Source organism: Bactrocera oleae, chromosome 5, assembly GCF_042242935.1.
Source record: "Bactrocera oleae isolate idBacOlea1 chromosome 5, idBacOlea1, whole genome shotgun sequence".
In the NCBI taxonomy this organism is placed as follows: Eukaryota; Metazoa; Arthropoda; class Insecta; order Diptera; family Tephritidae; genus Bactrocera; species Bactrocera oleae.
In genome coordinates, this window is record NC_091539.1 from 30,897,830 (window position 1) to 30,919,905 (window position 22,076).

The 22,076-nt window shown below is 32.2% G+C and overlaps 1 protein-coding gene across 3 annotated transcripts; it reads left to right on the forward strand.

Moving 5' to 3' along the window:
- Window positions 1-157: 157 nt before the first annotated feature.
- Window positions 158-16,604, forward strand: l(1)G0289 (lethal (1) G0289). 3 transcript variants are annotated; one of them, XM_036371893.2, is made up of 11 exons: window positions 158-312; window positions 10,872-11,185; window positions 11,240-11,365; window positions 11,436-11,558; window positions 11,781-11,973; window positions 12,031-12,240; window positions 12,327-12,478; window positions 12,553-12,625; window positions 12,698-13,080; window positions 13,346-13,363; window positions 14,722-16,604. In XM_036371893.2, the coding sequence occupies exons 1-11, from the start codon at window positions 222-224 to the stop codon at window positions 14,788-14,790; spliced, it is 1,752 nt and encodes a 583-aa protein (XP_036227786.1). In that variant the 5' UTR covers window positions 158-221; the 3' UTR covers window positions 14,791-16,604. The 3 variants fall into 3 exon arrangements, with proteins under 3 accessions (XP_036227786.1, XP_036227784.1, XP_014089003.1); XM_036371891.2 differs by having other exon boundaries at window positions 10,872-11,365; XM_014233528.3 differs by lacking the exon at window positions 13,346-13,363 and having other exon boundaries at window positions 10,872-11,365.
- Window positions 16,605-22,076: the final 5,472 nt, after the last annotated feature.

A 22,076-nucleotide genomic window follows, 5' to 3' on the forward strand; every position in this document is an offset into this window, starting at 1 on the left:
CCCTTACCTGTATGAACAAAAAATACGTACCATATAAAAAAGTAAAAATTTACTTAGAATTTGAACGACTTAATATAATGCAATATTCAGCGGAAACGCCTTTTGTAAAATCGATGAATAGAATAACTGGTAAACGTCTGGCAAGACTTTAGAAGTAAACGAACAGCACTTGCGAAATCATTGCAATTTCACCTCAGTTGGAGATTATCAAGCAAATAGACATGACGAAAAATAATATTTTACACAGTGTTGGAGCACTAATATTTCTAATTTCTATATTTAATTCGGGTACAGCTAGTAAATTTGATAAAAGTAAGTGCACATTTACAAATTTAAATCAATTCCAGTAATTTTGAGCCACAGTATGATGCGAATAACTAATTAAAAGTGAAACTATTTAGATGTTGGTGTAAAATTAGGTGAATAAGGAAATGATGAAAGCAATAAATACTACGATTGCATTAAACGCAAAATGACAATACAAATGCAAAAAGAATAAGACTTTTTTGAGGTCTGTCGATGTATTTCATTTGTGGTTGTGGTTCGATAGTGGGATACAAAATTCAATTTCTATAAAATATACTGAAATAATAGAAATGCCAATTAATACCGAATGGCTGCTTAATATATGCAGACTCATTATTTCCTCGTAAACTTGTTGACATAGTTCGGAAGTTAACATAATAAATATTGTTATGAGTAAATTAAAATTGGTAACATGAACGGCAGTGTTACTCAGTAATTATTTTTTTCTGGTAATTCTTAGAATTTATATTTGTAATTAATCTCGTAAATGGTATGATTTAGTTGCGATACTAAAAACATTCTATAAAATAAGTAAACTAACATAAATACTTTTTGTCACATTTCCATGTTTTAAGCATATATAAGAAGTAAAATTAACACTATAATAACACAGTACCATTTATAAAACAGGTGACGTTGCTGATTGTTTTCTATCTGTTATTAACAATATTCTTTTCTTTGTTAATCAGTTTACATTTCTGTTTCTAAAAACGCATATATGTACAGACATGAAAGTGAATTCGGTATTTATACCTTTATAATTGCATTGAATGATAAATAAGATATCATCACTGTGGATAATTTTTTGTTTTTAGACACATATCAACGTGAAAATAATATCACGCATGTAATAATTTTACTTTGTGCATATGGGGAACAGATTTATTTGATCACATCACAATTTAAGCTTAAGGTTTGGTACCTGGTGCAAAAGAATTTAATAACAAAAACTTTAATAAATTAAAAATTTTAATTGAAGAGATTATATATGGATATCTAAGCAAATACAAGACATATGGATACACGAATGCTTAAGTAGAAAATATTTTTACAGTTTATGCTCTATTTACCACAACATTCGTATGTATGTTGAAAAAATATATTCCAGTAATATTCGTATGTAACCAATGTGGAAATGTTGTGCTTAGTTCCTAAATTCTAAAAATCATCGGTTGGTCTGACCAATATAAAAAAGATACGTATACAAAGCGCTGCATTTGCAAATTTTCAGCATGTTAAGTCGATGCTCTATGACCAGAATGTACAATGTTCTGGTGTCAAGAAAATATTTGCTTCGGCCTGCCGAATACGTCAAAGCTTCTGGATAAGAGGAACCTAAGTCAACTGAGTAGAGAGGTTCAGTATTTGGCTCAAATTGAAGCAGTCAGATGGATGAGCGTAAATGTTTAGTTTAGGTCCCCCAACTAAGGAGGCCTCAAAAATAAAATTTTTTTTAAACCGGCCGCTCACGGATTTGTAATTTACGCGTAAAAATAAAACGATTTAAAAAAAATTTAATATTTGAGGCCTCCTTAGTTGGGGGACCTAACTATACAAAAAAATAATCAGGGAAAGTGAATAACAGAAAAATTAACGAAAATGAGAAAGTCTCGCATCATGTCATCCTTGTCCTTGCTTCGAACGCGTTTCAAAAAAATAACCCTGGTAGGTCCAAAACCGGGGTGTTCTTAATTCAATCGCGTCAAACTCCTGTACTGGCTTGTAATATTCGCGTCAAAATAAGACGCGAGAAAAAAATCATTTTTGAGGCCTCCTTAGTTGGGGGACCTAAACGATAGATTTACCAACAAAACCACTATTAAATGTTTTATTCATTAATTTTTTTGAGATTGTCAGTACAAAAATTACGATTACGATTGTGTATATGATGTCTATTCTGTGTGGTTACCTAACTACATGTTTCTCATATATGAAATATATTAATTATTCATAGCATAATTCTACATACTTAAAACATATTATACTTAAATTTCCAGGAATATCATTTTTAATTTTTCTCGTTAAATGGCTGCTATTAGTATTGCAGAACGCGTATAACCTAATCCAAGCGACATGTACATAGTTAAAAATGGTTTATAAATTCTTGAAAGTATTCATCATAATTCACAGATTAAATCATTTAAATTATTTTGTGATGCTGAGACGTTATCTGTTTTCTTTCCAAGTATATTTTTTATCGCTTTGTTTCGCAAAAGTTGGATCGGTTGACGCTGTAACAGTTAGTTTTTATTCTAATTTGATTTAAAAAATAAAACTGATTTTCGAACGCGAAAAGTACTTTATGAATGCATGATTATGCATGATGAATTCGAAATTATTTGTTGCAACTCCTTTATATAGCGGTGTAGGTAGCGTTTATTAAAAAAAATGTAATTATAGAAAATACATTGTTTTCGTGTAGCTGAAAATTTTCTGAATACTTGGTCCAGTCTCCCGCGTTGTCTATTATAGCCTGTCATCTTCGATTACAACTTGCAATTAAATTTTCCATATATTCCACATGAAGTGACCTGATGTATGTTGGAGTAGATAGATAGATTAATTTTGAAAATGTTGGAGCAACCGAATGAAATCTTTTGTTGACGTTAAATGCTTGATATTTTGGCTTTCATTAAATTCTCTATTGGATTGGCGTCTGGGGACTGTGATGGCCAGTCTAAAATAATAATATGGTTTTCTTTTTTCTATTGAATACAAGTCGCTCCTATGTTTCGGAGCATTGTATTTTTATTTTTACCGTAAAGCCTTTCAGCTGACGTCAGTAAACCATTATTATACAATTTTATCTTTCTAACGGCGTTCAGGTTTTCTGTTAAGAACCTCAAAACCCCAAATCCATAAGCAGAGAATCATCCATAAACATACACCTTTTGGGGAGTGCTTAAAACTACTTTCTTACTCCTTGTATTTAAATACTTTGCAGTTTTTTCAATAGTTCATTTGGGACCTTTAGGATGCTGCGTTAGAAAGGCTAATTATTGACAAATTAAGAAGACTAAAAAAAAACGCTTCAGAGATAGCAATTGAACATTTCCTAATTTGAAAAAATAAAATAAAATAATATAAACCGTTTATCGCGAATTGAGCGCGCAAGGGAATAACGTTATTTTTTGAACACACTTTAATATGTTTATTATCAAATTTCTTTGTTTGTTTGCTCGATGCTATGCCACAATAGATATGCAGTTATATTTTATATTTGGAACTGATTACTTAGAATTTTTTTTTAATACATTTTTCCATTCTTTACTTATGTGTATTCTGTCAATTTTTCAAGAAGCAAATTTAGCTTACGACCTGTCTTTTTTGTGCAAATTCTGGGATATACAAAAGCAATTTCCAACTACATACTACACAAAAGTATGTATAAGGAAATATATATATGCAACGAAACAAAAATAAATATAATGCACATGCTCACACACATACTGTCGTTTCGTAACTGAAATCAATTGTTTCAATTAAGATACATATGTGGGTGGTACTTTACGCTTCCTGAGGTTAGTCGATCTTTTATGAATTTGTATAAGATATTAGGCACGGCAGGGATATCAAAAAAGTCTACAACGTTAGATTTTTAATTCGGGTATTTTATTTGTCACTTTCTATATTATTTTAACCTTTGACATTTGATTTTTTTCCACCATTACATTAAAAATAGCGCTATTAATAAATACTTATATAAACATATGGTATTGAGACATTTGTTATGACTGGAATTGCGTCTATTACAAACTTTGAATACTTAATTAACTTTTTGAACCTACTATAATGTGTATATATGTATGTATGTATGAACGAGTATAGTATGTTGGAACACCCTAACCAGAGAATGTTAATGAATAGAGAAGGAGCAAATGTTAAATGAAATCTTTTTGTGTACTAATTTGTAATTCCAGATGAGGGAACATCGAAAAATATAACTTCGAAAACGAAAAATACACCACGCAATGTGCGAAATGCTATAAATAGACACAACGAATATTCCTTAATGAAAAATCGTTGCGCATACCTATTTAGATTTATGTTTTAAATTTCTATGATATGACAAATTTATAACTATGAAAAGCCTTTTTAATTAAAAATCTGTATTACCGGTAAAGACCCCAGAATTCATAATAAAATAAACATTTAATAGGCAATTTTTCCAACTTACCTTCTGCTTAAATATAAACGAGACTGGCTCAAACAACTTTATTATTATTCTTCAATATTTATTTTATCCCCTTCAAAATAGTCATCATTAGAGGCGATACACATATGCCACCTTTTTTTTTCCAATCTTCCTAACACTTCTGGTAGGCCGCTTTAGGTATGGCTTTCAGTTCCTTCTTCGAATTCTCTTTTATGACTTCAATCGACTGAAAATGCTTTCCACGAAGCGGCAATTTGAGTTTAGGGAAAAGAAAAAAGTCACACGGTGCCACGTCGGATGAATACGGTGCTTGCGGAACAATATTTACGTTGTTTTTGGTCAAATAATCGCGTACAAGACGAGACGTATGAGCTGGATTTTGGAAAAAGTCGAGCAGACACACGTCTCATGCCCAAAACATCGTGAATAATGCTATGAGCGGATCCATTTGATATGTTTAGCTCACTAGCTATCTCTCTTTCAGTCACACGACGATTTTCCAACACAATTTTCTTTACTTTTTCGACGTTTTCTTCGTTTATTGACGTTGCTGGACGACGATCATGGGGCAAGTTCTCCATCGATGTACGGCCGTCCTTGAACGACTTATACCAATCAAAAATACGTGCACGTGATAGGCAAGACAGGTAAAATTCGAAAAACACACTCGATGTTTACTTGTTTATAGTGCCTTAAAAAAAAACTATGTGACAGATCGCGCTCAAATTTGACATGTAAACATATAACAGTCCTGCCAACCTAAGCAAAAAAAAGTATGGCCATATGTCATGTCCTTGTCGAGTTATGGATAAAGTCTCGTTTTGCGTTGAGCAGAAGGTATGTATGTGCGTTGCGTGAGCAATTGCTTATTGAGCAAAGGATAACAATAAAACGATGGCTAAGCGGCCGCGTTTCCACTTTTGTGGTGGCTGAGGTTGTAAGCGGGAAGGGGTTAAGCACAATCCGAATACGAGCCTATACGTTCGAATCATATAACTCATGAAACTGAAATTGTATTTAATTTTTTATTGTATTAATTGGAATCTAAGCATATCTTAATTCAATTACTTTAATAGCATATTTTACTTCCTGAGATAATTAAAATATTTCAGGAAAATATGTTCATATGTTTAGGTTTATTGAATATTTCCTTATTATGCGTATTTACACAAATGTGATAATCACACATACATTCTTAAATACACGTACGCTGATGCTTGCTTCTTCTTGCCCCGCACAAACAAAGACTTTTGTCTACACTTTTTGCTTTTTGCGAGAAGCAAGTTGAACGATAAGCAAGAAGTGGTCAGGGGCGCACCGCCACATAATTATTTCAGATATATATTTTATTTATCGAATTCAGTTTTAAAACGAATTTATGTGTATTTATATTTTTACGTATATTATTATTATATTACGAAAATAAATAAAAATTATTTATGCATCAGTATTTTTCAGTTCAAATTAAGCAACATAATAACAGAGAACGTAAATGAATAGAGAAGGAGCAAATGTTAGCTGTACTAAAATGTTAATTAAGATGAGGGAACATCGAAAACGCGCAAGTTCGAAAATAAAATTTCACCATCCTATCAATTTACGCAACGAACTACACCACTCTATAAGCAAAATGTATACACATACATATGCACAGATGTTCTTTGGTATGCCCTTAAACAAAAATTGAAATAATAAAAACGAAAGTAATTGACTTCCGACAAGAAAATATAAATAATGAGGGATATAATATGAAAATATAATAAAAATATCATTTAATAAAAAGGATTATAAAAATAAAAAAAAAGAGTATATAAAAATATCTGATAGGATTTGAACTTAGGCAAAATATTTCACATTGCAATAAGGAAGTGTGCTATACAAGCAGCACCACAGACAATATTTAAGCCACTTTTTCTAATCTGTGAACTCAAACAGCTATTGTTGTTTACTTGCTTCAAATGTTCATATGTCTATATGTGAATATTCTTGAAATTCCCTTCCTTCATTCGCATGTCCAAATATATTTGCATATATGTACACATATGTACATATGTATGTACACATATGTACATATGTATGTACACATATGTACATATGTATGTACACATATGTACATATGTATGTACCTCAATATGTCTCTCCCAAAAAATCGCGAACTCGCGGCATATTTTCTAAGTATTTCATGTTACAACGACAACAAATTCATTCAAAAGGATCGTGCGTCTGCTTCAAAGTAGGGATGGTAACAGCGCGCGAAAAGTCGACTTTCAATTTTAGAGTCGACTTGGAATTTTATGACTCTTAAAGTCGATTAATCAGTGCTAAAAGTCGACTCTCAAGTTGACTTTTTTAAAAATTAAACAATTATATTTCCGTCAGTTATGTTATACTATGCTTATTTAAAACGGTTACCAAGGATACCAGCGATGATGTTTATTTTTGTCATCAGAAAGAGGTTAGTTTAACGATAAGGTATAAAAAAATATAAAAGAGTCGGTACATGAAAACGATACAAACTGTACTACCATCGAATGTCAGAAAAGTCGAAGACATCGAGTGAGAATCGATTTAATTGACTTGAAGCATTCAAACTCGATTCTAAAAAGTCGATTATTTTAAGTTAAAGATCGATTCTTGACCAAAGTCAGAGTCGACTTTCCTATCCCTATAAGGAACGTGCGTCTGCTTCAAAGCAAAGTGCGTTCGTTTATAACTCTGCGGCGCGCTATTTTTTCTGTGCGCCTAGTAAAACACACCGCAAATGCGCGAGAATAAAAATGAATGAAATTGAATTTGAATGTCTTCAGTAAAATTGAAGAAGTTTCAATTTTACAACTGATCCTACCATTCCCCTCGCATTTGTATTTTGCCCACAAGCTGCCTACTAGCAACGATTCTAAAAATCAGAAATTGAAGAATTTGTCTGATGTTCCTTTCAGAAAGGAGAATTGGCAACATGACCTATTAGCGAGTTAAAATAATATTTTAATTTTTTTCATATTATGCACTATACATATATGGCATTAAATTAAAACATTTATATAAAATTGACATGTACATATATGAAATTATTAACTACTTCTATATACTCTAAGCACACTCCATATAGTATATATGTTTACTTATTATCATTATTTCATACTTACAAACGAGACAACATAGCCGACCGACATTGTCGCAAAATTGTCCATTCAAAAAAATTTTGTCAACTCCGCGACGATTCACACAATTTGGTGTCAATATGTATGCGAGCTCATATGTATGTATGTACGTATGTAAATATGTATGTTTGTCGGCAAAGTCGTCATTTGGTTTTTTTTCAACAACACAATGTCCGCGCGAACTCGCCGTTATTTCGTTGGCTTGCCACCATGCAAATAGGCGTGCCAAGTGAGGGCTCATAGTATATTAATATGTTGCTTAATTTGTATTGGAAAATACTGATGCATTTATGAATTATTTTCGTAATATAATAATAATATACGTAAAAATATACGTATATATAAATACACATAAATTCATACCTATAATCGTTTTTAAACTGAATTCGATAAATAAAATATATATCTGAAATAATTATGTGGCAGTGCGCCCCTGACCCCTCCTTGCCTGCGGTCGTTCAACTTGTTTCTCGCAAAAAGCAAGAAGTGTGGACAAAAGTCAATGTTTGTGCGGGGCAAGAAGAAGCAAGCATCAGCGTACGTGTATTTAAGAATGTATGTGTGATTATCACATTTGTGTAAATACGCATAATAAGGAAATATTCAATAAACCTAAACATATGAACATATTTTCCTGAAATATTTTAATTATCGCAGGAAGTAAAATATGCTATTAATGGAATTGAATTAAGATATGCTTAGATTCCAATTAATACAATAAAAAATTAAATTCAATCCCTCCCCTTCCCGCTTACGACCTTAGCCACCACAAAAGTGGAAACGCGGCCGCTTAGCCACCGTTTTATTGTTATCCTTTGCTCAATAAGCAATTGCTCACGCAAGACACGTACATAAGTTGGAAAAATTGCCTATTAAATGTTTATTTTATTATGAATTCTTTGGTTTTTACCGATAATACAGATTTTTAATTCAGAAGGCTTTTCATTATTATAAATTTGTCATATCATAGAAATTGAAAACATAAGTCTAAATAGGTATGCGCAACGATTTTTCATTTAGGAATATTCGTTGTGTCTATTTATAGCATTTCGCACATTGCGTGGTGTATTTTTATTTTTCGAAGTTATATTTTTCGATGTTCCCTCATCTGGAATTACAAATTAGTACTCAAAAAGATTTCATTTAACATTTGCTCCTCTATTCATTTACGTTCTCTGATTTTACGACAATGTCGGTCGGCTATGTTGTCTCGTTTGTCCTTTTTGCAGTGGTTTACTATTGAAATTTGACTTATGCTCTTTTGAAATATTGCAATTACCGATTGGGCTGCATTTTCATAGCGTCGTATTTAGATAAAATGAACTAAATCAACAAACTATGATTAATGATAATAAGTAAACATATAAAAGTACTATATGAAGTGTGCTTAGAGTATATAGAAGTAGTTAATGATTTCATATACATGTCAATTTTATATAAATTTTATAATTTAATGCCATATATAGTGCATAATATGAAAAAAATATAAATATTATTTTAACTCGCTAATAGGTCATGTTGCCAATTCGCCTTTCTGAAGGAAACATCAGACAAATTCTTCAATTTCTGATTTTTAGAAAATGTTGTGAGGAAGCAGCTTGTGGGCAACATACAAATGCGAGGGGGACGGTAGGATTTTCAGTGTCACAGTCAAATTGAAAAATTGAATTTTTCTCGTTTTACTGAAACCATTCAAATTCAATTTCATTCATTCATTCATCATTCAATCACGGATTAGAAAAAATTTCTTGAATATTGTCTGTGGTGCTGCTTGTATAGCACACTTCCTTATTGCAACGTGAAATATTTTGCCTAAGTTCAAATCATATCAGATATTTTTTATACTCTTTTTTATTTTTATAACCCTTTTTTATTAACTGATATTTTAATTCTAATTTCATTATTATTTCCCTCATTATTTGCATTTTCTTTTCATAAGTCAATTATTCAGTTTTCGCACATACCAAAGAACATCTGTGCATATGTATGTATATACATTTTGCTTATAGATTGGAGTGTTCTTTTTTAAATTAATAAAAATTAAGCAAATTTACTTATTAAAAAAAAACATAATTTAAACAGTTAATTAAGCAAGTTGGCTAAGTCAAATGGTTCACAGCCGCTTATAAAATGCTAGATTGTAGCTACAAAATGTGCTACACATCTTTGAAATTTGTCAGGAGCTGAGGGATCGCAAAAATAGAGAAAGATTAAGTAAAAATAAACCCAAATTTTTTAGAAACGATTAAGAGAAAATAAAAGGAAAATAATTTTGCTTTCAGTATTCCGCATCGCGTTGCATATATAATTAAGATAAAAACCAAGGGTGCACACTTGTACATGCAAAAATGCTTTGATGATCATAACTTCAATGTGTTGAATCCTCAATTACAAATGTGTAATTTATTACTTAAATTTGTTCTCTAAAAACGGATCACCTAATTTTCACAAACATTTTAAAGTGACTCTCCAAGCAACGAGTCTAATTTGTGTATTTACTCTGAATTTATTTTTAGTTTGTAACTTATTAAAATTCCTTTGTAGAGCAGAACAAAATACGCGTTTTATTACAAATCGGTTTTACGAAACGGTGTTTATTCCTTGTGGCCAGCGTCGCTCCACTTTGCTGTATTGGATTTTGAGTCTAAAGGTCATTAAAGGTCCCTAGAAAGATAGAGCGCACAAACAAGATTGTGTGTTGCCAGTTTCATGCTTCTTTTATGTTTTAAATGCTTCACGCATTTACATATAAACAGTACAGTGTTTAAGTAGGGCTTTTATTCTGTCTGAAGATAGTGTGTAGAAATAGTTGCCTATTAATATCTTAACACATATTCGCGCGGAATATCGATTTTCTATTTGTAGCATATTATGGAAATGATTTTACGTTAACCGAGTACATTGACAATTGCAAATACAAACATAAATGTATTGGTAGCCAAATAATTAGAAACTCGTTTGTTTTGCCATTTTCGGCAAATATTCGTGTTTTATTGTGTTTATAATAGATTTTCTATAATTTGTGGAAAACCTTCTCTATTTCTCTATAAAAGTTGTTTAAATATTAAAAAATTGCGAATCAAAATTGTTTTTAATTACTTGGCCACCCGTATGTGTTTAAAAGTTGCTCACCAAGAAGCCATTTCATTAAACAAAAAGTTGTAAGAGAAAGATAATAATAATAGTTTACAGTTTCAAGTATTGTTTGAATAATTTAAATAAATGTTATTATTCTCATATTTAACCAGCTGAGCTGTACAGGGTGTCTCCGGAGTTAAGTTCGCATAATGACGCGTATATTGCTTTGGTGAAATTGCGAGAAAAACGCGACACGCCGACAATTTATGCTAAAGATCAGTATGAAAGTGTGCCACAGATGGTCGGTGATGTCAAAAAGCCGATGGAAACCGCCGCAACATCCAATATATCATCTATTGTGGTACCATATAAAGCAGCTGACATACCCCTATTAGGCGTAAATGGTACTGGTCAACGGAGGGATGGAGGCTTACAGTTATCACAGCCAAAGACTACGATTGTTTCCGCTCCCATCCAGTCGTCGGTAGGTGCTGTGGCTGGCTCGCCAACGGAAGCTAAAAATTCCACATTCTTGCAGGAACCTAAAAGCATTGATCAGTCGACTGAAACGCCAGAAGAAAAACTTATAGATAACATAGATGTGCCTGATAACGAAACTATCAGTGAAATCGAAAAAACTAATTATACAGTCAATGCTACCAATGTAAGTAGTTTGTTTGGAAAACAACAATATCAACATTAGATATTTAATTGCATTACACTACTTTCGTTAGGATCATCACATCTACTATAACAGCTCCATTTATGTCGACCAGGCAGAAGCAGATCGAGTGTGGGAAACTTTCAAGAACTCTACATTTAATTCCGTGCTCTCGCAATCCCATCGTCGTGCCGTGGTAAGAGTAAACTAATTAATACTGATATAGCATAATAGTCAACGATGCAGACATTTTGCAGATGCTATTAATATTACCATATTTTGATTTATGATAATAGTAACATATAAGAGTTTCAGTTCAGTAGTCAATAAAATGTATCCCCAGTAAGATGAAAACGTTATTAGTATTAAACACAAATACTAAATGAAATGTTTTTGTTTATATATTTTTACTACTTAGACTGTCGAATTGAGCTTCGACTTCCCCTTCTATGGTCATCCCGTCCGAAATGTTACGGTAGCTACAGGCGGCTTCCTCTACACTGGTGATTATGTGCATTCTTGGCTAGCGGCAACGCAGTATATTGCACCGTTAATGGCTAACTTTGACACAAGTTTATCAAATGAATCATTTGTACGCACTAGAGATAACGGTACGAAAACTAATGCAAAATTGTAGATCATGACTGTTATAATTTTTCACGTTAAAGGCACTGCCTTCACTGTTATTTGGGAGAAAGTTTCGCTGCAAGACAAAAAAGACGTAGGAAAGTTCACCTTTAGCGCAACCCTCCATAACAATGGCAATATTGTTTTCATTTACTACTACGTTCCAATTGATATTAATGCCATTCAAGATGATAACCATCCCGTTAAAGTGGGTCTTTCTGACGCTTATATATTTGACAAGACCGTTGTCTGTAAGTAAACTATTTCTTGGGGCATATATTATATAATGTTAACTCATCACATGCATCACATTAAAATATATTTTTTTTACATTTAGATACACGCAGGAAAACCATTTACGAATACCATCGCATAAATTTGTCTAATAACGGCATATCGAATGCAACTATCATTTACTTACAAGCTCTACCGACTTGTCTTGATTATAAGGACTGCGGAGCTTGCATAAATCACAAGACTTCATTTGATGTAAGTTTTAAGTTCATGTCCACTTAGGCAAATTTAAGTCTTAATTGTTTATGTCCAATCTGAATTACTTTCAGTGCGCATGGTGTCCAACGTTAAATAGGTGTTCAAACGGAACAGATCGTAAGAGGCAAGAGTGGCAACATAAGGGTATGACCTCTTAAATGAGAATTGTTATGCCGTAATCAATTACATTTTTATTTTTTGTTTTGTATTGAAAAGGATGTGATCGTACACAAATCGTTGATACATCTGCGTGCCCTGCCCTTGGTCAGAAAGGTAACAATGCAACTGGCAGCAGCAACAATAATGCCAGTGCGAACACTACTCCAACAAAAGTGCCCACTGAAAGTGTTAACAACAACAACCAACATGAAAGTAGCACACATGCAAGTGACACGAATAGCGCAACGGTTACTCCAGTGCATGATGGGAACCATTCGGCGAAAGTAACGAATGAAGCCTTGGAAGCACACGCCGAGTCGAAAAGTATGGGGTTGGCTCTCGGTTTCTTAGTGCCCATCTGCCTAGTGCTAACTGTAATGCTATGGGTGTTTTATGCGTACAGAAACCCACACACTAAAAGCGGTCAACTCCTTATTCAGGTATGTAAGGCTTTACACATTTGCGAGATCGGTTAACAAAAATAAAACGGGGAATGTGGAAATTATATATTAGATATTCTTATTAATAGAGGAAAAAACTAATCGGTGAGACTTGGAATATGATATAAAATATACTTTATTTTTATTTATATACATATTTAATTTATTATATATATAGCAAAAATATCAATCTGATAATATTTTTATTTAATAGTAATCTTCTTCATATTGACTTATTACTAATTTATTTTATATTTACATGCAGTCAAAGCACTTGCATCAGGTTTGTACAAGTTCCCCATGCATCATTTACCACATAACGTCAATTTTTATTTCTTGTTAAATTGAGTAAAGTAATTAGTTATGTGAGAACCCTTTATTTTTGTAATGATATTACTTTTTGATTCTGTTTCATTTTGATATTAAATACATTTAACTTTTATCAGTTATTCGGATACAAAAATTAATAACGGCAAACTGTTACTTAGCAGACATTTCTTCTAATATGAACAAGGTTAGATTCAGTTTTTCGTTTCCAATATTCATTATTCGACGAAATTATGAATGGATCACAATCATATGTGGTATCTAACTAATACTGTAGGTCATATACGCACTTAGTCTGATATAACTATACTAATATTATATTAGGGGTTGGGGTTTAAACCGATTTCATTTATATTCAGCAAGTGGTTAAGAAAACTTAATTTTCTTTTCGAAAGAAAATGCTTAATTTTCACCAGCCATAGCAGAGGAAGTGGTCGAGATTATCGATGCTAAGGTAAGTATTGACCAGATATCGACAATATTAAGACGTTGCACTATTTCTGCAAAGTTTTATTTCCTTATGCCGTTTACACCGTTTTACTGGTGCCTGATTTATATATTGTAAAAAGAAGAAATCAGATGGTATTTAAAATTGTTATATATGAGAAGTAGGCGTGGTTGTAGTCGGAATTAGTCTATTTTTACACTCACATAAAAATGTGACAGTAGTGTTGTGCACCAAATTTAGTTAAAATTGGTGGATCTTAAACTATAGGATTTCACCTAAAGGTGGACAATGCCATGCCCATTGTTCAATTTTGACTCTGGCTCCTATGAAGCTTTTTTGTGTCACATAGCATGTGAAATTTGATGCTTCTGCCCTATTTATTTTGTGAGTTATCGTACTTTCACTAGTTTTCAACATAACCGTTATATAATAAGTGGGCGGGGCTGTCATTTGATTTCACTCTTTTACATACTGTCAGAGGAGGTCTTGAATCGACTGGTCTTGTGCAAGTTAGGGTCGGCGCTACGAATACTTTTTAAAAATTTTCAAACCACAAATGTCCCTCCCTGCGATTAGCAAAACTATTATATTCTGTACAACATGTTGCGCGATAATTATCGTGTTTAGCTATAAGAAATGGGGTTGTAGTGATAAACGTTTTCACACGAGGTCTTTTCACTTTGGAACTAAAAAAGTAATAAAGTAATAGTATTAAAATAAACCATTTTGTATGTATTATTTCATTGATACTTAATTAATCTATTTTACATTGGATCATAAGTAGTAATCATATTTATAGAGTCATTATCATCTACTCCATTACTTGCATCTCTATACTAAATATCGATTTCTTATAACCTTTTCAGTACCGCCCGAGTCAATGGTCATGGAGGCGTGGTGAGGCGCGTTACACAGCGGCAACGATTCATATGTAATGTATTTATAAATTTCGCACCCTATTCCCAGCGTCTTAGAAAGCTTCAAAAGCATCTTTAAATTCTACTGCATGTTTTGAGCAATTTATAGATTTCGTTAATTAAGTTTAATCTTTATCTTTCTCCTCTTATTAATAACATTATGAAAATGCAAATCTATTGGTACTATATATTATAGGTATTCAGCAGAAAATATCGTTTATTTGAGTTTTATTGTACCGTAATAAACATATTAATATTACTAAATCAGTTTCAACTAAAAAGCGAAAACAGTTTAAAGATAACTAAAATGTGGAACACAGAAAAATATAATTGAAAAGACAACTTCTGCTTACAAGTGTGACAAGATGTGAGGTAAACTACAACTAAGATGATGTTGCAGAGGATATATTCATATACATATATATATATGGGGTCCATTTCATTATATAATATATATGTGAGTGTTGTTTTTCAATTCTAAAATCAATTATACTATAGGGAAATGCTTTTAGTACTGTCTGTTTTAATAAAAAATATATATACCAATAAATTTTACAAAGCGATCCTGCGCTAAGTTGTATAAATAAACTTATTTTAATTCTTGTACGTAGATTTGTAATGTTTGTTTAAATATTTTTAACTTTACTTTAAAACACTTTTTTTTTATACATTTTTTTACAGTGTTGTGAATATATTTTAATAAAATTATCAACTCTTTAATATTTTTTATTTTACATTGGTTATGCACAGTTTCTAATATAAACCACATATGCCCATATTTTAAACATAATTCTTAAAACCATTACTGTATAAGAAAGCGATAAATAAACAGTGATAACAACTTAAGGCCAAGCTTTCAGTGCAATTATAACAAAGTGTGTGTACAGTCATATATTTTCATAAATATATTTTCTATAATGATATTGTGAAATTTGAAAGAGTGTTTAAAAGAGTTCTTCAGCCAATGGTGAAATGAGACTAAGTATCTGTTTTTCGCAATGAATAGGAGGCAGATTTTTTTAGGCATCGCTTAGTGAAGACGAGTTATTTTTAATTTCCCAATATTCTTAATATTATACTAATGCAATGAAAATGAATTATGAAAATTAGAAAAATGTCGTTAGTTGCCGAATACTTATGTGTATCTAAAAACAGTCATATCAATAACATTTTGCCTCCAAATGGTTAACTATTGCATTTGTAAATGTGTGTGGTTTTGTGTCTAAAAGTAGAAAATATTGTAGCGTAACGGTTAAAATGTAAACACACTTGGTATCGGTTTTTATTTCCATGAAAGAAAAAAGATCTAAAATCATTTTGATCAAATAATAGCTCGTACAAGTGGTTTCTATACACATTATTGTGCAACAATGCCACCATTAATGCACCCACAGAGTAAAAAATTAAACTTAAATTCTAATATATTCGCGATATAACTACGAAATTAAAAGCAATTCGTCACTTAGTGTTATTAAACACTATTTTGAAAAACAACCAATGTATAGTATATAAAACACCACACACGCCTTATGTACGAGTATATTTGTATGTTATAGCTTTTATGGAATATATGGTATATGTATCAGCTTAAAACACCAACAATTGAGAATCACTTTTTGTATGAAAAATTTAGCAGAGAACAACTTGTAATCTATACTATATACATAAATAGTTAAAGCAAGTATTAGAAAGTAAATCATGTGTAAATTTTAAATGACTATTGAAATTTGTAAACCTACACATACATATTATAAGTTAATAATGGTTGCAAATATATTAAATTAATGAGCGTAAATAAAGATAAAATGATTAGATATGGATAAAAACTTAAACTTGTATTTAATTTTGGAGATGAGAAATAATATTAAAGTGTTGCAAGTGTTTATTGGAAAGCATCCTTGAGCGTTACACAAACTCTGCTGTAAATTTACTACTATGGCGGCAAACCTTCGAAAACCGACACCATCGATATTTTGAGTTCTGGCAATAAACTGGTCAAGGTCGTAAGATTGGCGATAGATACTTTCCGAAATTGAGCTGTTATCGACTTGTGACAGGTGACTTCGTTAGAATATGTAATACATCAATGAATATGTATTACAAAAACTACTTAAAACCACCGTATAATGGGAGATTCTTAATACCGAAAGTTAAATACTACCGACAGCGCGTTATTGTTGTATCGGTAATGGATTGATATTGCAAATGATTCGGAGGAACATTAGATATTTCCCGCTAAACTTTATTATGCTAGACATATACCATACTTAGTTTTGAAAGGCAATGCAAAGGGTTGGTTTGTATGCATGCTTGCCACTGGTTTTCGTTCCCACGACAAGTGTATATAAACGGAATAGATTTTTAGTCGAAAACTATTAATTAGGTTACAACCCTCAAACTTATTTTGGAGAATATTTTTATCACAACAACAACATACTTCATGGCTTCTAGTATAAACACTTTTGGCTACGCTAACTGCGCCGCTGCTATACTTATTAACTTTGTATTAACTTTGAAAACAATTTTCTGGATAACATTCGTAATATGACTTCTTATTACAGTGTAATGACAATACAGACTACAATCACAATACTGGAAGAATATCGCCCCAACACTTTTGCTTACTTTTTATATTCTCGCAACATATTGCTACAGAGTATAATAGTTTTGTTCACCTAACGGTTGTTTGCATCACATAAATCGAGTTAATGAGTAAATGATCAGGATGAAGAGACGAGTTGAAATCCGGGAGACTGACTGTCCGTCCGTCCGTGCAAACGATAACTTGAGGAAACATTTAGATAACTTAATGGAACTTGCTATACGAATTTCTTAGCACCCAAGATAGGTTTTTATAGAATTGGCGGAATTGGAGCACTGCCACACCAGCAAAACGCTATTAATCGAAATGTCATAGTGTTTCAGCTAAGCTCCACAATATGATAGAAAACTGTTATTTAGTATAACGAATTATTTGGGGAGGGGCAACCCCGCCCACTCCATATATAACGGATATGTCGAAAACTACTAAAAGTGTGATAAATCAATAATTAAATCCGACAGAGACATTAAATTTCACTTCCGAGAAGGTAGAGTATTAGAAAGCTTCATAAAAGTCAGTATCAAAATTTGGACAATGACCGCGACACCGCCCACCATTAGGTGAAATGCAATATCTCACGTCCTGCTAGACCAATTTCAACCAAATTCAATACTTAACATTACCTTAACATTCTTATTTTACGGGATGAAATAGAAGCACAGCGACGACTAATTCACGTACAAGTATATCGAAATTTTAAATTCCATATGGTTCTATCACTTTACAGTATGCAAATCAAGCACCAATGAATATATCGAGATAAAACTTTGCCAAAGTTGTGTCTTTAAGTCATGCAATCTCAAGTCTAAAAATGGTCAAAATGGGAAAATAATTGTTCAAGCCCTCAGATACCGAATATGTGAACCCCAGGCAATATGGCTGACTTTTTACCGAAAATATCGGTAAATCTTTTTCTGATAATATGTGCCGTTGGGTCAAAAATGAATAAAATCGGCGCAATACTTCTAAACTAACTAAAGATTTTTGAACTTCTGGTGAATTTTATACCGTATAATCAGTCAATATGTAAGATATCTTAGCAAAATTTAGTGAACGTATAATATTGGATATATTATAGTTCAATGCAGAAAATATGTAAAATTTGTCAACGAATCTACATACATGCCACATGTAATACCTCATATGTCGGTCAGTGTGTGTGTTCATTTGATAAAATTGCATGGAACCATGTTCCCGAAAATTCTTGACTAATTCCACAAGTTAAAGCAGAGGCCTAAATACACCGATCATACTACAACTGTTAAAGGTCCCAGATACCGAATATGTGAACCCCACTTCCTATTATGAACCTTTAATCGAATGTGAGATATGGTATTGAAATTCGTAGCAAATCCTTGATAACAGTATGCCTGTATGTCAAAAATGGGTTGATCGGATGAAGGCTTCTCTTAGCTAAAAAGATTTTCAAACTTCCAGTTGACTTTGTATCGCATATGTTGGCCTATATGTGAGTTATCTTAGCGAAAACGGGAGAGCGTGTTTTGCTAATAACAATGTATGTATCTTTGGGCCTAAAATGCCAATACATCCCGTAGATCCCATAAACCCCTATATACCTAATATACAATTTTTATACTCTTGCAACATCTGTAACAACATGTATAATAGTTTTGCTCACCTAACGGTAATATGTATCACTTAAAACTAATCGAGATAGATATAGGGTTTATATAGGTATATAAAGGATTAGGATGGCGAGATGAGTTGATCCGGTTGTCCGGCTGTCTATCCGTCCAATCGTTTGTTTGTCTGTGCAAATAATAACGTGAGTAAAAATTAAGATATCTTAATGAAACTTGATACACGTGTTTCCTGGCAATAAAGATGAGTTCGAAGATAGCCGCAATCGGACCACAGCCACGCCGATAAATCAATAACTACCATAAATGCGCCAGAGATCTAAAATTTTACACCAGAGATCATATTAGAGAGAGGATAGGAGCCGTTGTCAAAATTTGACGATTTAGGTGAAAACCCATATCATGGGACCTGCTCATCCAATTTCAACCAAATTTAGTAGGTAGCATTATTCTGATATTCTTATGTTGCAGTTCGAAAATAAGCGATCGGACTAAAACCACTCCTACTTCTTATGAAACACAAATTTAAATACCATCTGATTCTTTCCCTTTCCAGTATAGAAATTAAGAACCAATGATATATAGAAGAGATAATATTTATCTAATAATAATAGACCCGTGTGCCAAAAGTGGGTGGAATCGGATCACCTAGATACTATATACCGTAAAGAAAAAATTTTCGAACTTCCGGCTGACTTTATTTCACAAATATCAGTCAATATCTCAGTTATATTAATTAAATTGAAAGAGCCTGTTTTTCTTATAACAATGTATCTTTGTGCATAAAATGAATAAAATCAGGTAAAATTTGCCCTAGGCGCCTTAGGATTTTAAAACAACCGCTTCACTTTATTCCGCATATAGTGGTGATGGTACGTGAGGTACTTTAATGAAACTCAGAGATCATTGTTTTCTGTTAATAATATGTGGTTACGGAAAAAATAGATAAAAGCTATATTGACTTTCGTTATTCTAACAAACCCTATGTTGAATATGTTGGCCAGTGTATAAGTTACATAAGATATAATATATTATTTTTAAAATTGCTTGAAAATATACCTGAGCAATGTCAAAAGTTAGTGAAAGCAACCCAGATCTCTACTGCACCCAATATACCCTAAATAATGATTTCCGTCTTCTCACCTGTCTTTAACCGTTTCGATTTGTCAAAATGTGTGAAATTATAATGAATTTGTGTGGACAAGCTTTCTTAAAAATTGTGGTTTTGTGCTGAATATGAATGAAATTTATTTAGACCTTCGTCCAAACCTCATATTCTTAATATAATCAATCAATATAACCAATATACAAGTATAATATTAATTAGGCTTTTTTATCTATTATATTTATCATTTATCTATTTGAATTAGATTTTAAAGGAAGGGAAGTAAAATATAGTTTTAAAACTAAAGCTAACTACGACCAATAATATTAGGTGTAATAAAAATAAATCCATTATTTTTCCAATAGATGGCATTATTTAACTGTATCTCGCGATGTATAAGTCCGATCGGGTTCGGCTGGATGGCGTTAAAAAGATGACATTTCGTACTAAAAAATCTTTTCTGACAGATTTGTGATTGGTTGATTCAGCTTAGTTTGAGCGGGCGCAATATTTAAAGCATTAAACTTCCTGCAAAAATGAATTTGATCGTTGCAAGTTGCAAAAGTACAAAATGTTCGGCTACACCCGAACTTAGCCCTTCCGTACTTGTTTAGCAATGAATTTTTGCGGGTAGAACGATATGTTGCACACTCTTACATTTTGCCAATCAAACCCTTTACGAGTATTACTTGTTGACTTTAACTTTCACTCGGATTCCAGATCGAAGTTTACGGTAGTAGTCTGTTAACTTGCAATGTTTTTTTGGGAATATTTTTTGGGAATATTTTGAGTGGAAAAAATAAAATTCATTCAGCTTTTCAGATTGATCAAAAAAATTATTTTTGTCTGTTTTTGTTTTTAATTTGTTGTTTCGAAACACTGAACTGAGCGTTTCAAAAAAAGGACGTGGCTGGCCCCGGAGATTTGGTCACTTGAGCACATCTGAAATAGAAAAATCCAAAAGATTATTGTTCTGTGATCTTGTCATTCTGGTTGGATGGATTGTTTAGAAAATTTCGTTGGAAAATTAAAAAATGGTTGAATTAGAAAAAAGAAAATTTTGTTAAAGTATAGATCGGGCTGAAAAATCTGAAGTTAGCAATAAAAAAAAAAGATTCTAGTTCCTGCTTAGAGCTTTTAATGAGTAGAATAACATATTCAAATTTCAGCCCAATCAGTTGAATAGAACATTTTTATCATTCGGGCAACCACGTAAAAAAGGGTAACTTGAATTAATATCAAAGAAAAAAATTGAACTACTATCAAAAAAAAAAATACTGCATAAAAAATAAATATTATAATTGTATAAACTAATAAAAAATGCTATGCAATAGCTTTACCGCTGCAGACCCCGAGTGCCACACGTATCGTTTTTTTATGTTCTACTTTCTATTAAATATAAATAATATGAGCATTTTTTAATTAAAATAAATCTATTTTATTCTTTATTATATATATCATAGATTACATAATTGCCTTAGGCAATAACCAATGTGAATTTTCGTTAAGATATCTTGTGAAATGAAACAGTTGTCTATATAAGCATTTGATACCAATCGTTAAGTTTGTATGGTAGCTATATGCCATAAAGGTCCGATATCGGCGTTTCCGATATCCGCGTGCAAAATTTCAGATCGATGTCTCAAAAACTGAGGGGCTAGTTCGTATATATACAGAAAGTCAGACAGACATGGCTTAGTCGACTCAATTCACGCATATATCTATAAATGATTACGCTAACATAAACATAAAAATGTGTTCCTTTCTTGACTCCAAGCGCAGTGGTGCGTTTTTATTGATCGATGTTATTTCACCTTTGCGCATCACACTTAACACAGTCGTATACAGATGTACATTTCGTCACTGTTCTGTATAAGTTGCAAATACATACTATATCGGATAATTGTGTATCGTTTACGTCGGATTAGTATATTATGTATCTATTGGATGTATGTACCTATATACATAATGGTATATACAAATTACGTGTCAAGTT